Consider the following 15,655-nt stretch of genomic DNA (forward strand, 5'->3'; position numbering starts at 1 on the left):
TACATAATTGTTAAAATAAAACAATAAAATGCCTTTCACCCTTATTAACGAGCTCCTATATAGCGAGTTCATAATTTTGCGATGTTTGTCCGTCTATCTGTTAGCACTATATCTCGAAAACGAATGGATTACAATGGAATTTTGTAAGTAAAACCTTTATCAAATTTGTAGATCGGAATTCGTTTGTTATGAATTGAATTGTATGAAATTCAAAATGAGCATAGCTTTAACCCAAGCTTTAACCATATAATACGCAATGCCAAGTCATAGCCATACCCAAGAGCATTTGTTGACACATTTAAACAAACTACTATAATTTTTTTTGGATGAAATTCTCCATTATTAAAACGTTATGTTCAGAATCTAAAAAAATAAACCTTATAACACAATTCGATTTATTTACCATTCTAAACTAATATAAGTTGAACAAAGAAAAATAGTAGTTTTTCTATATTGTAACTACTGAAAACTCGAACTGTAAACCAAATCAAACAATTAATTCGATCGGCTGCATTTTCTTCGTATCGTCAGGAAGATTATTCAAAAAATTCTATGGGCTCTCAGATAAAACCAGGTACTAATTTTTCAACAAATTATCCCCGTTCCGTCCAACAGAAGTGGCATTGGTAAGCTGAGCTTTTTTCGAATATTCGAGGTCGAACTGTAACATAATCACCAAGTATACTGTTACAGACTCTACAATCTGTAAAAAAATCCATTTGTTAATCACCAAGGCACCAACCTAGCAGAATGAAATTACCGATTGAAACAGTACCATGTCTATTTTTAACACCTTACATGCATATATTTCCAATTTATTATTCATTAGCATGAGTGACTTGGAGATAATCTGAAATTACTTATGTAGGTAAGTAAATCGCAAGTGTGTTATACCAAACTTCGAGCGTTAGCTCGGGTTGGGTAGACACCGACACCATGCAAAACCTCAACAGTGCGATTGGCCTAAAAGAAAATTCCTAAGATATAATAAATGAAAGTTAATGGTACCTCGTAGCACAATCTACTAGACGTCGTAAGTGTCATAAGCAGCAAAACTGTCATGTAAATTCCGAATTGTATACAGTTGAAAACTGTGATAATATTTTCCCAATCGCTCATATCGGAGAGGACAATCAAGTATAGTGTTATATAAGACTGGCACGCAATCATGGTGTAATAAAATAAGGCGTCGAGAAGAAGGACCAAGTAGAATATTTTATTAACACTTCTAGCGGTATCAGTGAGTTTACGATGAAGCTCGATCACTATCTGCAATTTATCCGCAAATATAACATCGGCGATTGTATGTTTGCTCCTAAACAAATGGGTATTCTTCCAAATGAAATCATTGAGTATCCGAAATCGGTCCCGGAAGACCGCCATCCAGCTCCAATATTGAAACAAATGTGACGTGTGCGATAAGTGGAACATTACAATTGTAACCATTTGGGCTACCGAGTACTTGAAAATTATAAACGAAAATACGCTAAATCCCAAAAAATACGAGGACCACAACAACAAACTGGCGTTTAAGTTCTTCTTCAGTGTGGAATTCCTTCCCAATATCTCTCGTCGAGTGCAAACTTTCACCAAATCTTCCTCGATCTCTCTCAACTTCGTCAATTGCTTGATCAAATTCCTCACCGAAGTTTGACTTGTGACTAACGACACCAGGGTGGAAACAGTAACAGTTTGCGTCGAAATATTGCCGATTAGTCGTATTATTTCCGATTTGTATATGCCCGAAAATGGAAACACTTCTTCTAGCCACGACAAAACTGAACATATTCCGAAAATTATCAAATAGACCACGTTTAATAATGTTAGGGCCGTACTTCTCGAGTATTCCTTTTTATTAATTCTCTTAAACGATATCGTTCCGGCGGTTGCTGAAAAATAGTACATTGCTTGGAAATCATTAACAACTTTAGTCGACATGTTTTAACGAAAACTTTTAGCAGATTGACCTGACTAAATGATATGAAAACATATCATATTTATGTAATTATGTTTGATTGTCGAAAACCTCGTTGATTTGTCGTTTAATTCATACGGGATGAGAATATTAATCGTGGTTTATAACTGATGATTAATGGGGATTAAGTACCTACCTACTATACGTACATAATTTCAATTAATTTCAATTTCAATTTTAATTATTTATTTAATTTGCAAATTATGTTTACAGTAATAAGAAACAGGAAAGCTACTTGCATACAGTGCTATTTAATAAGAAGTAGACATAGGGATTTACGTATATTGTGTTTCCCTATGTCTACTTTTAAATGACAACATCTTCCTGAAGGGCACCTAATTTTATGCACCCAAAATAACTTTTTAGGCTATCATCACAAAAACGTTGATTTTGTAGTCGCTTTTGCGGCCATAAAGTTTAACTTTATTGTACGCTTCTGTCAAACTTTACTTTATTGTACACATCTGTCAAACTGTACCTACTTATTTGAAACTGATGTGTGAGAAACAGTAATCTGTTTGATACAAAGCGTCTATCTGGTCTAGCCCCATCAAGGATTGGGCATCCACGTGCGTTTTTTCCATTTTCGGACTTGTAGGAATGTTTCACACTATTTTGCATAATCACAATGTTCACATTTAAAATTATAGTTTGACGTTTCAATCTTTGCTGCTTGCAGACCTTTTTGAAGTGTAGAACCAAAACATGAGGAAGATGTTATTGCTTACATTATTATACGAAGAATCACCAGCAATTAACCGAGAATACAAGTAGCTACCTATACCTACCATCAAAGTAGGTAATCACTAATCAGGTTTCTAATAATTGCACAGCATGTTAACTGTAAGGTCTTGGAACCCACAGTTACGAAGGACCTATTGCATATGACATTATTAAAATCTTGTGCAACGGAGGAAGTTGCGATTGTATTTTTACTCTCAAACGCCTGCTCTTAGAGCATATATGACTTAGGGTCGCAACGCTTGCAGCTTCCAAAATTTCATTTGGAGTATCTGAATGGTCGCTATTACCCCTTTTGATACGCACAAAACACACACAAAGATGCTAATTATTATTACATACGACAGGAATTGTCTAAGATAACTATGATTGTCAGAAAAAATATATTTATGAGCAAATTTTTGAATTCTTTTTTAATGATAGCCTAAAAAATGTTGTGTGCACCTTGGCCAAAAGTGATTTGTTCGGCCTCATCTGAAACAGCAGCTTCGGCCAAAAAAGATCACTTTTACGGCCTTGGTACACAAATAACTATTATAAAAGGATTAATTTGAATATTGTCGTTTTGGCTTACGTATTTTTGTTCTCGCTCGTGTGTGATGTATTCAACGGAAGAAAACGTTCATATTGTCAATAGGTACAGTTTCAATAAGAGTTTAAGAAGCGTAAGAGGTTTATTTTCTGTGAAGCCAAAGCAGCAATACGACAGCCAGATCTTTATTTGTTTTAAGAAGTTACTTTGGATGCATAAAATTAGGCGCCCTTCAGATGTGATTTTGTCATTTAAAAGTAGACATACGGAAAAAGAAATATACGTAAGTCCCTATGTCTACTTTTTAATAAATAGCACTGTATTAGTATACATATGATTATGAATAAGGCTGTGAATTTTCCCCTCTCGCATTTTTTCCTTTTAACTCGTCGTCCAGTCGATATATCCAACACTTCACAAATTGTTTTGGCTACTTTTTGTTCTATGAAAGGGGTTTGAACATTTAACCCTCTTATTTGCAGGTATCTTTGAGCGTCACAATGAAAACTAAATATGTATAAAAAGGCCGCCCCGAAATATGTGCCGCTCGGTGCGGAATGCACCCACCGCCCCCCTCTAGGTCCGTCACTGATTCTCGTCACATTTCCGATTGATTGTGAACTAAACAACTGACTGTGAAGAGACTGAGTACTTGACTTACAATGAGTTCGATAAATGTCTGCCGCGCTCTTATCATGCTAAAGTAACTCACGCACGCGCCAACAATGATTATTATAACATCTTACGACGCAGTGGCGGATACAGCAGGGGGGCCATTGCCCCCTCCGACAAACCCAAAAAAGCTTGCCGAAAAACCTCTTTTAAACAACTACATTTACATTATTTCTAATATGAAATATACAGAGAGTTTTTTTTTAAATGCGAACATAGGAGTTTGCATGCAATGTAATTTCCCTATGTTCGATTTAAAAAAAAACACATCAATCTATGAGGTGTGCGCGGTTCAGATGCCCAAATCGTGCAACTTGTGTGACTATGAACAGCAACTCATAGTCTTTATGATGAAGAGCACTCGGTAAGATTTTTTTAAATAAGGCATGTGAGGCCATAGCAACTTTAGGGTAAATTTTTCTTAAACTTACGATAACTTGACTTCATATGGCACGCGCTGACATCACAATTCATTGTGAACCAACCTTCAATTATTTGTAGGTCATGTGCACCTGGTATTCTACTAATTTGATTTATTCAATACATAAATTAAGAAAATAAATAACGCAAGCAATTACAATAAATGTTCGAAGTGTCCTCCTTGACATTCTAAGCAATAACCTAACCGATTTCGTAATTAAATTCGACGGCGGTATTTTTAAAAATGTGAGAGCTGTCAATTGTATCTACTACTCATTTGAACTACTCAATAGATTGATGTGTTTTTTTAAAAATCGAACATGTTTTTTTTAAAAATCGAACATGGGAAATTACATTGCATGCAAACTCCTATGTTCGCATTTTAAAAAAATTCACTGTATATAAGTTCCGTTTCTGCACTATTTAGAAAGAATTATTTTTTAGTTCTGGTACCGGTTCTGGTTCTGTGGCTTCAGTAATTTTCGGTTCCGGTTCCAGTTTTTTGTTTTGTTTTTAAGAGTTCCAACATAAATAAACTCTTCAACGCTCTTACTGTTTTTGATTCATTTTTGGTCACTCTAAAATATTTTATAATTGTTTAGTATTAGGGTTAAGTTGCTAGAAATGGGCAGCTCTGAATAAAAGTGAGAATTTGAATGTTTGGCTTTGAAATTTCTTGCAAGTTGTAAATTCTTGCCGAATGTAATTCAGAAGGAATGATTTTATTCTTGGCCATCTAGGCGATACCGGATCGGTCGTCGACGATAAGGAATATTAATAAGCAAGGCGTTTCTATTGATACTACTACAGAACTAAATAATGATTTAAACAAGGAAAAGTAGAGCAAGTCAGAAGTCAGAACCAAATTTTAAGAGCAAGAAAACGCATTTCCCTTTCACAAAGCGCAACGTATCTACTTTACCTACAACAGAAAGAGAACCGAAGAGTACCAGTTCTTTAGCACTAATAATAACGGTACCGGTATCGGTTCCGGTATTCATAACTTCTTAAATAACGGTTCCGGTTCAAAGTGAAAGACTTACAAATGCAATTGGTGCCGGTACCGGTTCTTCTCGGTTCCGGTACTATCCCCTGGTACTGCATGTGGACATCGAAGACTTGAATTTATTGTTTGAAAAGGAATCCAGACCTACCCCACCTATATGTATCTCCTCTTGTATATATCAATCAATCAGCAATTTTCAACTAAGGCTTTTATATTTACAATAATGTGCCCCCCCTAAGAAGTTTCTCTGCATCCGCCACTCCCACTGTTACGACGGTATTTTGAAGCAAGTGGAATAATTATTTAGAAATTCTGTCAAAAAAGAAAAATCTCCAGTCGAATGTATTGCCTAGAGCAATTTATCTGCCTTTTTAAAGTTGATTGCATGCGGTAATTGTGAATGTCCTCACCTCAAGTAGGTATACACTCAGGAACAATAATGCGCACGGCTCGGGTTTCTTAGATATCGGATTCGTATCAATGAAGCGTTTAGAAGTTGCAATCCACCGCAAATTTAAAAAATGATCGAGTGTTGCCCGAGCGCTATTATTTGAGTTACCTAACGAAGATAAATTTTTTCAAAGAAAAAAGGTTATATATGGTACCGTAAGTTCTTACTTTAATTTCAAACTCCTCGTAACTATTTAGTTTACAATATTTTAGTTTTTTGTCTGGTTTGGATTTTGAGCCCTGGAAGAAAAAAGTAAGAATTAGTTGCGAAATACAACGAAATTGTCATCAGGTTCACTAAATCCTTCTTTCACCGCATTCGTTAGACACAGTTGATTTGAGGAGACGTTCAGGCAGGAAGAGGTAGGTAAGTTCCAGGTTAGCTACAATTTCCCCGTTCATCATTACTTTACAAATTTTTGCATCGGACTACACATAAATTAGTACGGAAGTACCTTCTTTTGCTTTACTGTTCAAATGTAAAATAAAGAGTTTAATTTCATTTTTTGCATAGTAGTTATCAAATTACCGGACTTTTTTGGCGAAAAATCGTATGGAAAGTGTGACTTTTTTTCACGATTTATACTATGCGTTTCCATGGCGTTTAGTCCTATATTGTATGAACAGTAGCATCAATTTTTGGGTCCAGTAAATCGCGAATGTCAATTGTGTGTTATTAAGGATCACTATACAACAAAGTTTCGTGTACAACACGTGTTGAAAGTGTCGTTTTTTCATGAATTTGCTTGATTAACTCAGACTTCGCCCTCATTAATCAAACTGCAAATTCACGAAAAAAAGTATCACTTTCGAAACTAGTTGTGCAAATAACTATTTATAGTCTTTCATGGCATTTAGTGTTCGTTCGGATAGCGCTGTTCCGCTTTAGTTAATTATTATTGATCGTTTAAATGATACGTTCCTTTTAATACGTACTTTTGGTTGTATTAAATAGAAAAAAAATAATTTTTTGTTTGCTCGCTACATTGACGTGATAAGGGGCCAGATAACTGTAGGTACATTGATAAGATAATTCAATTGAGTTTCCTAAATACACCTTTCTATTAAATGGATTTTTACAGATATATATTTTACTATAATTTCCTACTGTAATATTCGATGTTAGTGGCCATTTGTTTATGTAATACCTCTACTTCAAATTCCAAAATCTGAACAATACTTACATATATAGATAAATACCTCAAATTGCTACTGGTTCAATATTAAAACTAGACTGATTAATAGCATTGAATAAAAACACTATATAGTGTTTTTATTCAATGTTAATAGCTAAAGTGAAACAAAACCTTTAATGTGTTTATATGGTAGGCAAAAAAAAACGCGAACGAAGCGGCTCCTTTGAATAGTCACGTAGGTATGATATAAAGTTTCAACATTAGGGTGACCAGCCCAGGTGAGATTTTATGTATAAAACGGGACACGAAAGTCATAAATTGAACTAGGGATTGCTAAATTTGTACAATCGTTTGAAATGACTAAAATATTAGCAATTATAAAAATGAAAGATCTGTGAATCACCAAATACAGGACGGAACATCAGGCGTTGGATTAATTACAAATTTCAAAAACCTAGATAATTAATTAGATTTGCAACGTTTTTTTTTTGTATTTGTTGTACGAATTACATCAATACTTTAATTCAGGAAATTGTAAAGAAAAGTGGAGTTGAAACGATATTATTTTCATCATTATATTCAAACAATTTAATTTACATGAGAATTTATCTGAGAGGGGAAATAAGGAACCAACTCTCCGCAAGGTATGGGTCATTAAAAATTTATTTAGTACTGAGCTAGTAGCTAGAAGAAATTTTATAAAAATAATAATAATGAACGCATACGCTTGCTGAATATGATCGGCAGTGCCATTTTTCACATATTCCCTTTCACTTATAAGTACGCAAGCGCTTTATAAAATTACTGCGGACTGTTTTTTTATTAGCAGCTGCTTAAAACTTATACTAAACTGCGCAAGAATCTACAGTTTCGGAAGATATTAAGATGATTATTAATTAATGATGGTGCGACGTGTAAAAAGCTAAAAAATATTGGAGTAAAAAGTTTCCTAAAAGTGAGATCGCAGTAGCGCAATTTTTAAAACGCTTTACGAACTACTAAATCAAAAAGGACAAACTAGTTCAGGCTATATAATATTTTTTTACAAAAAAAATTAGTTACCAGTTTAAAGCGGATTTTTCATAGTGGTGGAATGATTAGAAATTGGGTAAAAATAATTAAAACAGCTGAATTTTTCCGCGGGTGAAATCACGGGGGTTGAAAGGGGTGGAAACTGGTATCTTGCAATTTGTGGCAAAACTATTAATGTTAGGCGAAAAATGAACAACTTTTGTATCTGCACTATTTACACATAACCTCGAATTTTCCTAGAAAAACCGGAAAAATCTTTTTTTTTTCGATTTTTGCGGAAAAAAAGTCGTAGGGGTTTAAAATTTGGAGTAAACATTGTTTGAGCTTGTTTTATGATAAAAAAAGAGACAATCTTTTGGCCTGTAAAGTTGAACCGTTTCCGAGATTTCGGAAAAAAACACCTCTTTTACAAGGAGATGAAAAATCTATTTTTTTCATCGTACAGAGGTGAGCGGGGTAGCAAAATTTTCGGGAGGACTTATATTTTAATAATCAAAAATAAAAAAATATTATTCCTATAGCAAAAATTCGAGAAAATCGCCAAAAACTGGAATCGCTATTTGTGTAGCAAGGGCGCAAAATGATACATTGTCGATTGAAAGATTGAAATCGACAATCAATTTGCGCTCGATTTACACGCAAGTTTTTTTCTACAATCTAGCAGTTCACATATTTCCAAAAATGTACGTCTTTCACTCAAATTAAAGATGTCATTTACTGGTTGTCATTGGATACTCTGAGCAATGCATATTTGATTTATAGTTTATAATTGGGAGAGTGAGCGTTTTTTTTATTTTGTCGCTTATAAGCGACAAAGTAACATTCCTCGAAAAAGATGACGTTTGCGTTGTCAAATACGAGCGCAAATGCCTACTTTGGATATCGATTGTAGAAAAAAAACAGTTTTAAGATAGGTATACACGGTTTTTGATATGATGAATCAACGTGTTGGATGATAATAAAGACTTTTTCGAAATCTGTCTTCTTGCTTCTCTTTAATGTTTGCTTAAATATTCTCTTTTGTTATCTTATGCTCAACTGTTTTAGTTAAAACATCTTTATTTATTTTTCTGCATTTTTATCGCAATAAAAGCAATTCGAAATAAAATCGAATTATCTTGCTTCCTGATTCCTGAACAATTTGTTTTTGTTCACTGACTCTTCTTACTGCCTCTTTTATAGTTGATGCAATTCCGTTGGGCCTGTTGATAAACTTGCAAAATCTGCAATAAGAACGTTAGTTTTACCGGCCAAAGCAGTAAATAATTTGAGATATAAAACCTGGAATAAACTTCGTGAGGATTCCTGTAAATTAACGATCAACAGGCCCAGCGTAATCACATCAGCTGTAAAACAGACAACAAGAAGAGTTAGTGAACAAAAACAAATCGTTCAGGAAGCAAAAGAATTCGATTGTACTTCGAATTGCTTTTATTGCGGTAAAAATGCAGGAAAAACAAATAATAAAGATGTTTTAATTAAGGCAGTTGGGCACTACGAAACAAAAGAAAATATTTTAGCAACATTAAAGAGGAGAGAGAAGACACTTTTTATTAGCCCGGATCCAATACGTTAATTTAGTTGCAAAAAAAGCTATTTACCTACTATGTGAAAAACAGTGTAGGTACCTACCTATATCTTAACTCATTCCCCAAGTTTTTGCCGCTTTTCTTAAAATTTTTCTATTGGAATAATATTTTTTATTTTTGATTATTAAAATGTAAGTCCTTACGAAAATTTTGCTCCCCGCGTACCTCTGTACTTTAAAAAAAGTAGATTTTTCATCCCCTTGAAAAAGAGGTGGTTTTTTCAGAAATTGTGAGAAATCTCGGAAACGGTTCAAATTTACAGGCCCAAAAAATTATCTCCTTTTTTATCATAAAACAAGCTATGTTTCCTCCCCTACGACCACGACAAAAATAAGAATAAAAAACGAAAAAAACCATTTTTCCGGTTTTTGTAGGAAAATTGGAGGTTATGTGGAAATAGTGCAGATACAAAAGTTGTATATTTTTTTGAACATTGAACATTTTGGCCTAAAAATCAGCTGTTTTAATTAATTTTTTTCCAATTTTTAATCATTTCACCTGAAAAACCCGGTTGATTATTATTTGTGAGATAAACCAAGTACCTTCACTGGCTACCCTCACGCACGCGATATTACGTACCTACATAAATAACCGTTTTTTAGCATTCGTTTGATAAACGTCTATAACACCACTTTAATATGCGCATAAGCACATAAATCGTATATCAATGAGAAATAATAAACGCATAATATTCCCTATAGCAATATCCGCCGGACATTTATGAGTATTATAATTTACGTATAGGGTTTTACTTTACAGTAAACGCTTTTTATACGGAACGGTGTGGCTATAGAATATGCTCTTTAAGGGTTGATTTAACCCCGATAATCCCATTAGAAGTCGATAAAACTCAACATTTTTGTATTGCGTTACAGTAAGCTAAGTATGGGTGTGATCTTCTGAATTTTTTAATGTTTCAGGGGTTGGTTTTACACCGAGAGTACCGTATTGCAAGTTGCAAAAGACGTGGGCGCTAATTTATTTTTGTGTGAAAACCTCTGGCAGTGAAATTATGAATAAAAATGTACTTAATGGAATGACAACTGATAAAATTACATTGATACTAATTGAATGTATCCTTGTAGATTATTGTGATTAACCTTTTCCGCTTCATCATACGCATTTGAGATATATGTGTGCACGTATACCAGACAAGACAAGACCGTAGTGCAACGTACTTTAGTTTTTAAAACGTTGAATCTACGCACCCATACACTCAAAGTATTTTATTCTATACATGGATGTGGTTGTTACACATGCAAATCAACCGCAGTCTTTAACATCTTTATAAATAAAGGTCTAAGTGGTAAGTAGGTGTAGGAAAGGGCTTCTCATGGCTCACATGCACTAATACGTATCGGCATTTTCTAGTACACTTATATTGGGAATACCTTGATTATTATTGCTTTGATGGAAGTATGGAGTTACATTACGTCATTTATAAACAGTAGGTCCTAAAGGTTCTAAATAAAAATTGTACGGGTTGATTCAGTTTTAAATTTAGCACCTTAACCACAAATAAAATACCCAATTTATCTTGGTGAGACATCATGTGTAGATCATAAACTGTTTACAATTTACAATTACACAAAGGGATTAAATAACAGACACAATGCAAACATTTTCTAAAAGGACAAATAAACTCGATTCACGAAATGACCTTTAATTAACTTACGCCCAACTATGTCCACCGTTTTAGTTACTCCTATATTAACAAAATCAAGGTTCATGGTTACTTTATTACTTAAACACTTAAAGCATTAGGTATACATGTGAATAAAAATCGCACTCATATACAATTCTGTAAGTACCTACATAATTATTACTTAACTGGTATGACATAGCAGCTTATTTGCACGCAGCAAGAAGTTTTTTGCAAGCAAACGGTTTGTCCATAAGCATAATTGCAAGAGAGATGTCTCCGAGGGCGGATTTCTTGAAAGTGTGTTGCCTGATTTGGACTATCTTAGGTTTCGACGGTGAGTACTTCAAGTATGTCATCTGACACTTACCATTTGCTTAAAGGTACCTTTGCCGACGATCTACCGCTAGTCCAAACTTCCCTAGGCAAAATTAGAGGGTTTCACAAGTCCTCTTTTGGTGGTCGGATATTTTCAGCGTTTGAAGGCATTCCGTACGCAAAACCACCCGTCGGAGCTCTACGCTTTGAGGTATTTCGTTAATTCACAACTAAGCTTCCAGAATTTTTCTTTAATTAGGCACCTCAGCCGGTGTCACCTTGGGATGAAGTGTTAAATGCTAACGTCCGTTACACTTGTAAGCAAGCAGACAACCCGTTTATGCCTCCGGACAGTGGCCGTAATAACCCCTTTGACATTTTACGTTTCTCATTTGGTTTGTAGATAATGAAGATTGTTTATATTTAAATGTCTACGTGCCTAAAAAGCAGCCATCGGAAAGTGACAATTACGACGTGATTGTCTACATACATGGGGGTGCATTTATGTTTGGAGCTGCTTCACAAGCCGGTCCTAAGTATTTAATGGACCGTGATGTTATTTTCGTAAGTATGAATTATCGACTCGGTGTTTTAGGTGAGACTAATTCGATAATTGTCACTTTGTAATGAGGGGGGTTCGATTACAGGGTTTCTCACAACCGAAGACAGCGTCGTACCTGGTAATAATGGGCTTAAGGACCAACAGATGGCACTGAAATGGGTTCAAGCGCATATCAAGCAGTTTGGTGGTAATCCCAAGTCTGTTACGCTGATGGGATTATCAGCAGGTGGTGCTTCGGTTCATTTCCATTTCTTTTCACCACAATCCAAGGGTTAACTACCATTATGCCAGATTTATAATTACCATAGCATTTTAGGACTGTTCCATAGGGCCATATCCCAAAGCGGGACAGTGTTAATGCCGTGGGCAATTCAAGAGAGCGGGTTACAAAAAACGAGAGAACTTGCCGAGTCATTAAACTGCCTGGACTCTGATACGCGAACCCTTATTGATTGCCTAAAGGCGATACCTGCAGACGATCTCTTGGCGAAAACAAACAATTTCTACCATTTTGCAATGTTCCCTCTGGCACCATTTGCACCGACTGTAGAAGTCGACTCGGAGTATTCATTCTTAAAGAAGCATCCGTACACGCAGCTGAATGATGGAGATGCCATCGATGTTCCATGGTTAACGTGGATTGCTAAAGACGAAGGAATTTTAGGAGCTATGTGTAAAACTTTAAATGTACATGAGTTAGTGTTACGTAATGCCTTGTTACAGTTGTAACCAATATGTTGGACCATGTAGAGACAAATTGGAATGAATTGTCAGAACATATGTTTGATTATAAACATGTGCACACTAAATCTAACAAGCACGACACCGCGCACAAGATTAAATCGCACTATTTCAAAAATGAGAAGCTGTCCGAAAGCAATCTCAATACACTTGTTAAGGTGAGAATATTGACTCGGACTTCATAAACTATCTCTGTTGTAGGTCTTTAGTGACAGACTGTTCAATGTTGGCTTTGAAACCGCAGTTCATATGCAATCAGATGTATTCGACTCTCCAGTATATGCTGCCATATACGCCTTCGACAAATCTACGGCACTTAAGGAATTGCTGGGATGCAATTTAGAAGGTGCTTAACAACAAATCGGAAAATCAGTTTAATAATTATTGTAGGTGTTGCTCATGGCGCTGAATCAGTTCTTCTGCATGACACAGAAGTTGACCATCCCGCAGCAGTTAAAATAGAACTTTCCGAATCTGAAATTCTGATGAAAGACTTGTTAATTGATTTTCTTATATCATTTGCCAGTAATGGGTAAGGACGGTTTTTAAATAGCAATCATCGGCAATTTTGCATGTTTAGTAAACCAACATCATCTGGCGTTAGTTGGGAGCCGCTAACCACTGATAATCCCAAGTATTTACTTCTAAACGACTTTGATGACGCCCAAATGGTAGAAATACCAGAATTGAGCCAAAAAGAGTTTTGGGAAGGCTTGAAGTTTATGGAAAACAAACGAGCTGAGAGTTTACGGGAAGAATTATAGTTTTTTTTAAGCAATTATAATATAGTTCAAAATAACGAATTAAAACAAAAGATTTGTGTTGTAATAATTTTAAGTTTTTTAAATACTGTAATGGAACCGAATTTGCCCTCTAAAATTCGATTTAAATATTCCCTAAGCCGTCTCTGCCGCCACGAAAGGATTCAAGATTCCGCTTTGTTTCGTTTCCGGGTAACACGTGTTTTTTTTACTTCTCTGCCATACCAGGGAACTTAATAGTCTCTTTCGGCCTTCCGCAGAGGACCAACTAGCCCACCGGAAGTCTAGAAGTCTAGCGAAACAGAGTGCGCGCCAGTTGACCGTGTTTTCCAGAAGATAATTAAGGTTTTTGGCCTCCTATTTGTTTTGCAGTAGCGATGTTTCATCTCTTAGGAGTTACTGTTGATGTCTTCACTATAAATTAGTACAATTTAAGCTTTTTTGCCATAAATGTCGTTGTGGTGCTCTTCTGACCCACTCAATTTCGATGGCTATTACTTTTATAGCATTGTCTGTTAAAGAGTCTCTCACTTTTTTATCCGATAAGCGATAATAAACGCTAATAAGCTAATTTTATCTTAAAAAGAGTCGCTCTGATCCGTTAGATTCTTAGATCACTTTATTTAACAAAGCTGATTCCGGCTATCTAAACATTTTTTAAGGTCAGCGGTCAGTTTTAATAGCAACAAATTTTGTCACGTGTTTTTTTTTAGATCACCTTGAATTAAGCTTTGAATGCTTCGGGTTCGGCTATTACATTGTTAAACTGGAGAGCGTGAATGTCGATTAGAACTTCACTAGGTATAGTTCGTTTAATCAGGTCCGTGAAGTTGGAGTATCGACATCGACATATTCAATTTTAGGACTTACTACAATTTTGTGCTAATTTTGTGCTATTTATTGCCGTATACCCCAAATTTTGTGCTCTTATGGTTTTTGAGTTATTCAAATTTTTAGGATGGGACTCTAACTTCACGACTATACTCGATGTTGTTAAATGTGAAATTTTAATATACCTAAATTTTGTGCTCATTTTGTGCTATTTATTGCCGTATAGTAGAAATTTTGTGCTCAGATGGTTTGTTAGTTACCAAATTTTTAGGATATGGGACTCCAACTTCACGACTTTACTCAATGGTGTTGTGACGTTATTAATTTTTATTGAACAGCCTGTATGTGGGCCAGAAAACATCGGAGCTAATCGCATACCTACTTGTTTATCACAAAATGCATGCACGCAGTGCGGTCACTTTTACGCGAACTTGAGTTGTACAAGCACGGCAAATTTTGGAGGTAATTGCATTACTGGCTTTTAGCAATTGTACATATACGAACAGACGGATAGCCGTAAATCTTTTTATTAAAAACGGCACTTTTGGTTCCCTACTGTATTTGGGAGGAAAAATTAATTAGCATTGGCATTCCTAAGCTGAGGAGGATTGGGTCAGATTAATTTAATATCTGTTGGTGTACGGAGTCTCATTTAGACGTGAGTATCAGTTGTATTATTTCTTTTGTGTCAATTCAATATCAATGCAATGATATCGCATTCTCATATACGCGTGCTTTTCTTGTATAGTCCGGTTTACGGCAGATTATTAAAATCTGATTGGAAAGTGGCCTACCCCATTGGCTTACCATCGCTACGGACAACGACGTTGAGATTCGTTCTGACCACCTGGCCGTCTCGTCCAGACCTTTTGCGGCACGGCACCTAAGGGCTCCAAAACCACCTGGGAGTTCCGCCTTACCTACCGGGAACAGCACCATCTTGTTTTCCATCAGTACTACCTAGCGTGTAACGGTGAGCGTTGCGAGTGTATGGAGAATGATTGCGCTGCGTGATAGTTTGTTAGTTGTGTGATTATTTATTGTATTAATGTGTTATCGCAAATTAAGTATTTATGTTAAAAATATATCTGTGTACTTACCTACTGAAGTGTCTTCTGGCTAATTGTATATTTATTGGTCACCTCGGAGATTCGCCGTTGATGCTCCATCGTTTCACTCCCAAACGGCGTGGCGCCCATATTGTAACCATTGTAGATCTTTTGTTAAGTGTTATAACCTCCCCCCCC

The 15,655-nt window shown here is 35.6% G+C and overlaps 2 protein-coding genes across 9 annotated transcripts in view; one reads left to right on the top strand and one right to left on the bottom strand.

The window, feature by feature from the left end:
* LOC116177939 (autism susceptibility gene 2 protein homolog) overlaps positions 1-15,655 on the bottom strand; it is a 391,669-nt gene that overhangs the window by 110,779 nt on the left and 265,235 nt on the right. The gene's annotated exons all lie outside the window — the stretch shown is intronic.
* On the top strand, positions 5,840-13,652 carry LOC116177945 (venom carboxylesterase-6-like). Of its 4 annotated transcripts, none has more exons than XM_031497146.1 (12): positions 5,840-5,952; positions 6,010-6,163; positions 11,416-11,532; positions 11,579-11,724; positions 11,773-11,872; positions 11,917-12,108; positions 12,161-12,346; positions 12,392-12,748; positions 12,799-12,974; positions 13,018-13,162; positions 13,207-13,348; positions 13,397-13,652. In XM_031497146.1, the coding sequence occupies exons 3-12, from the start codon at positions 11,469-11,471 to the stop codon at positions 13,578-13,580; spliced, it is 1,692 nt and encodes a 563-aa protein (XP_031353006.1). In that variant the 5' UTR covers positions 5,840-5,952; positions 6,010-6,163; positions 11,416-11,468; the 3' UTR covers positions 13,581-13,652. The 4 variants fall into 4 exon arrangements, with proteins under 4 accessions (XP_031353006.1, XP_031353005.1, XP_031353003.1 ...); XM_031497145.1 differs by having other exon boundaries at positions 6,010-6,159; XM_031497143.1 differs by lacking the exons at positions 5,840-5,952; positions 6,010-6,163 and adding an exon at positions 10,679-10,859.

The sequence above is a fragment of the Photinus pyralis genome, unplaced genomic scaffold, assembly GCF_008802855.1.
Source record: "Photinus pyralis isolate 1611_PpyrPB1 unplaced genomic scaffold, Ppyr1.3 Ppyr1.4_LG8, whole genome shotgun sequence".
NCBI lineage: Eukaryota > Metazoa > Arthropoda > Insecta > Coleoptera > Lampyridae > Photinus > Photinus pyralis.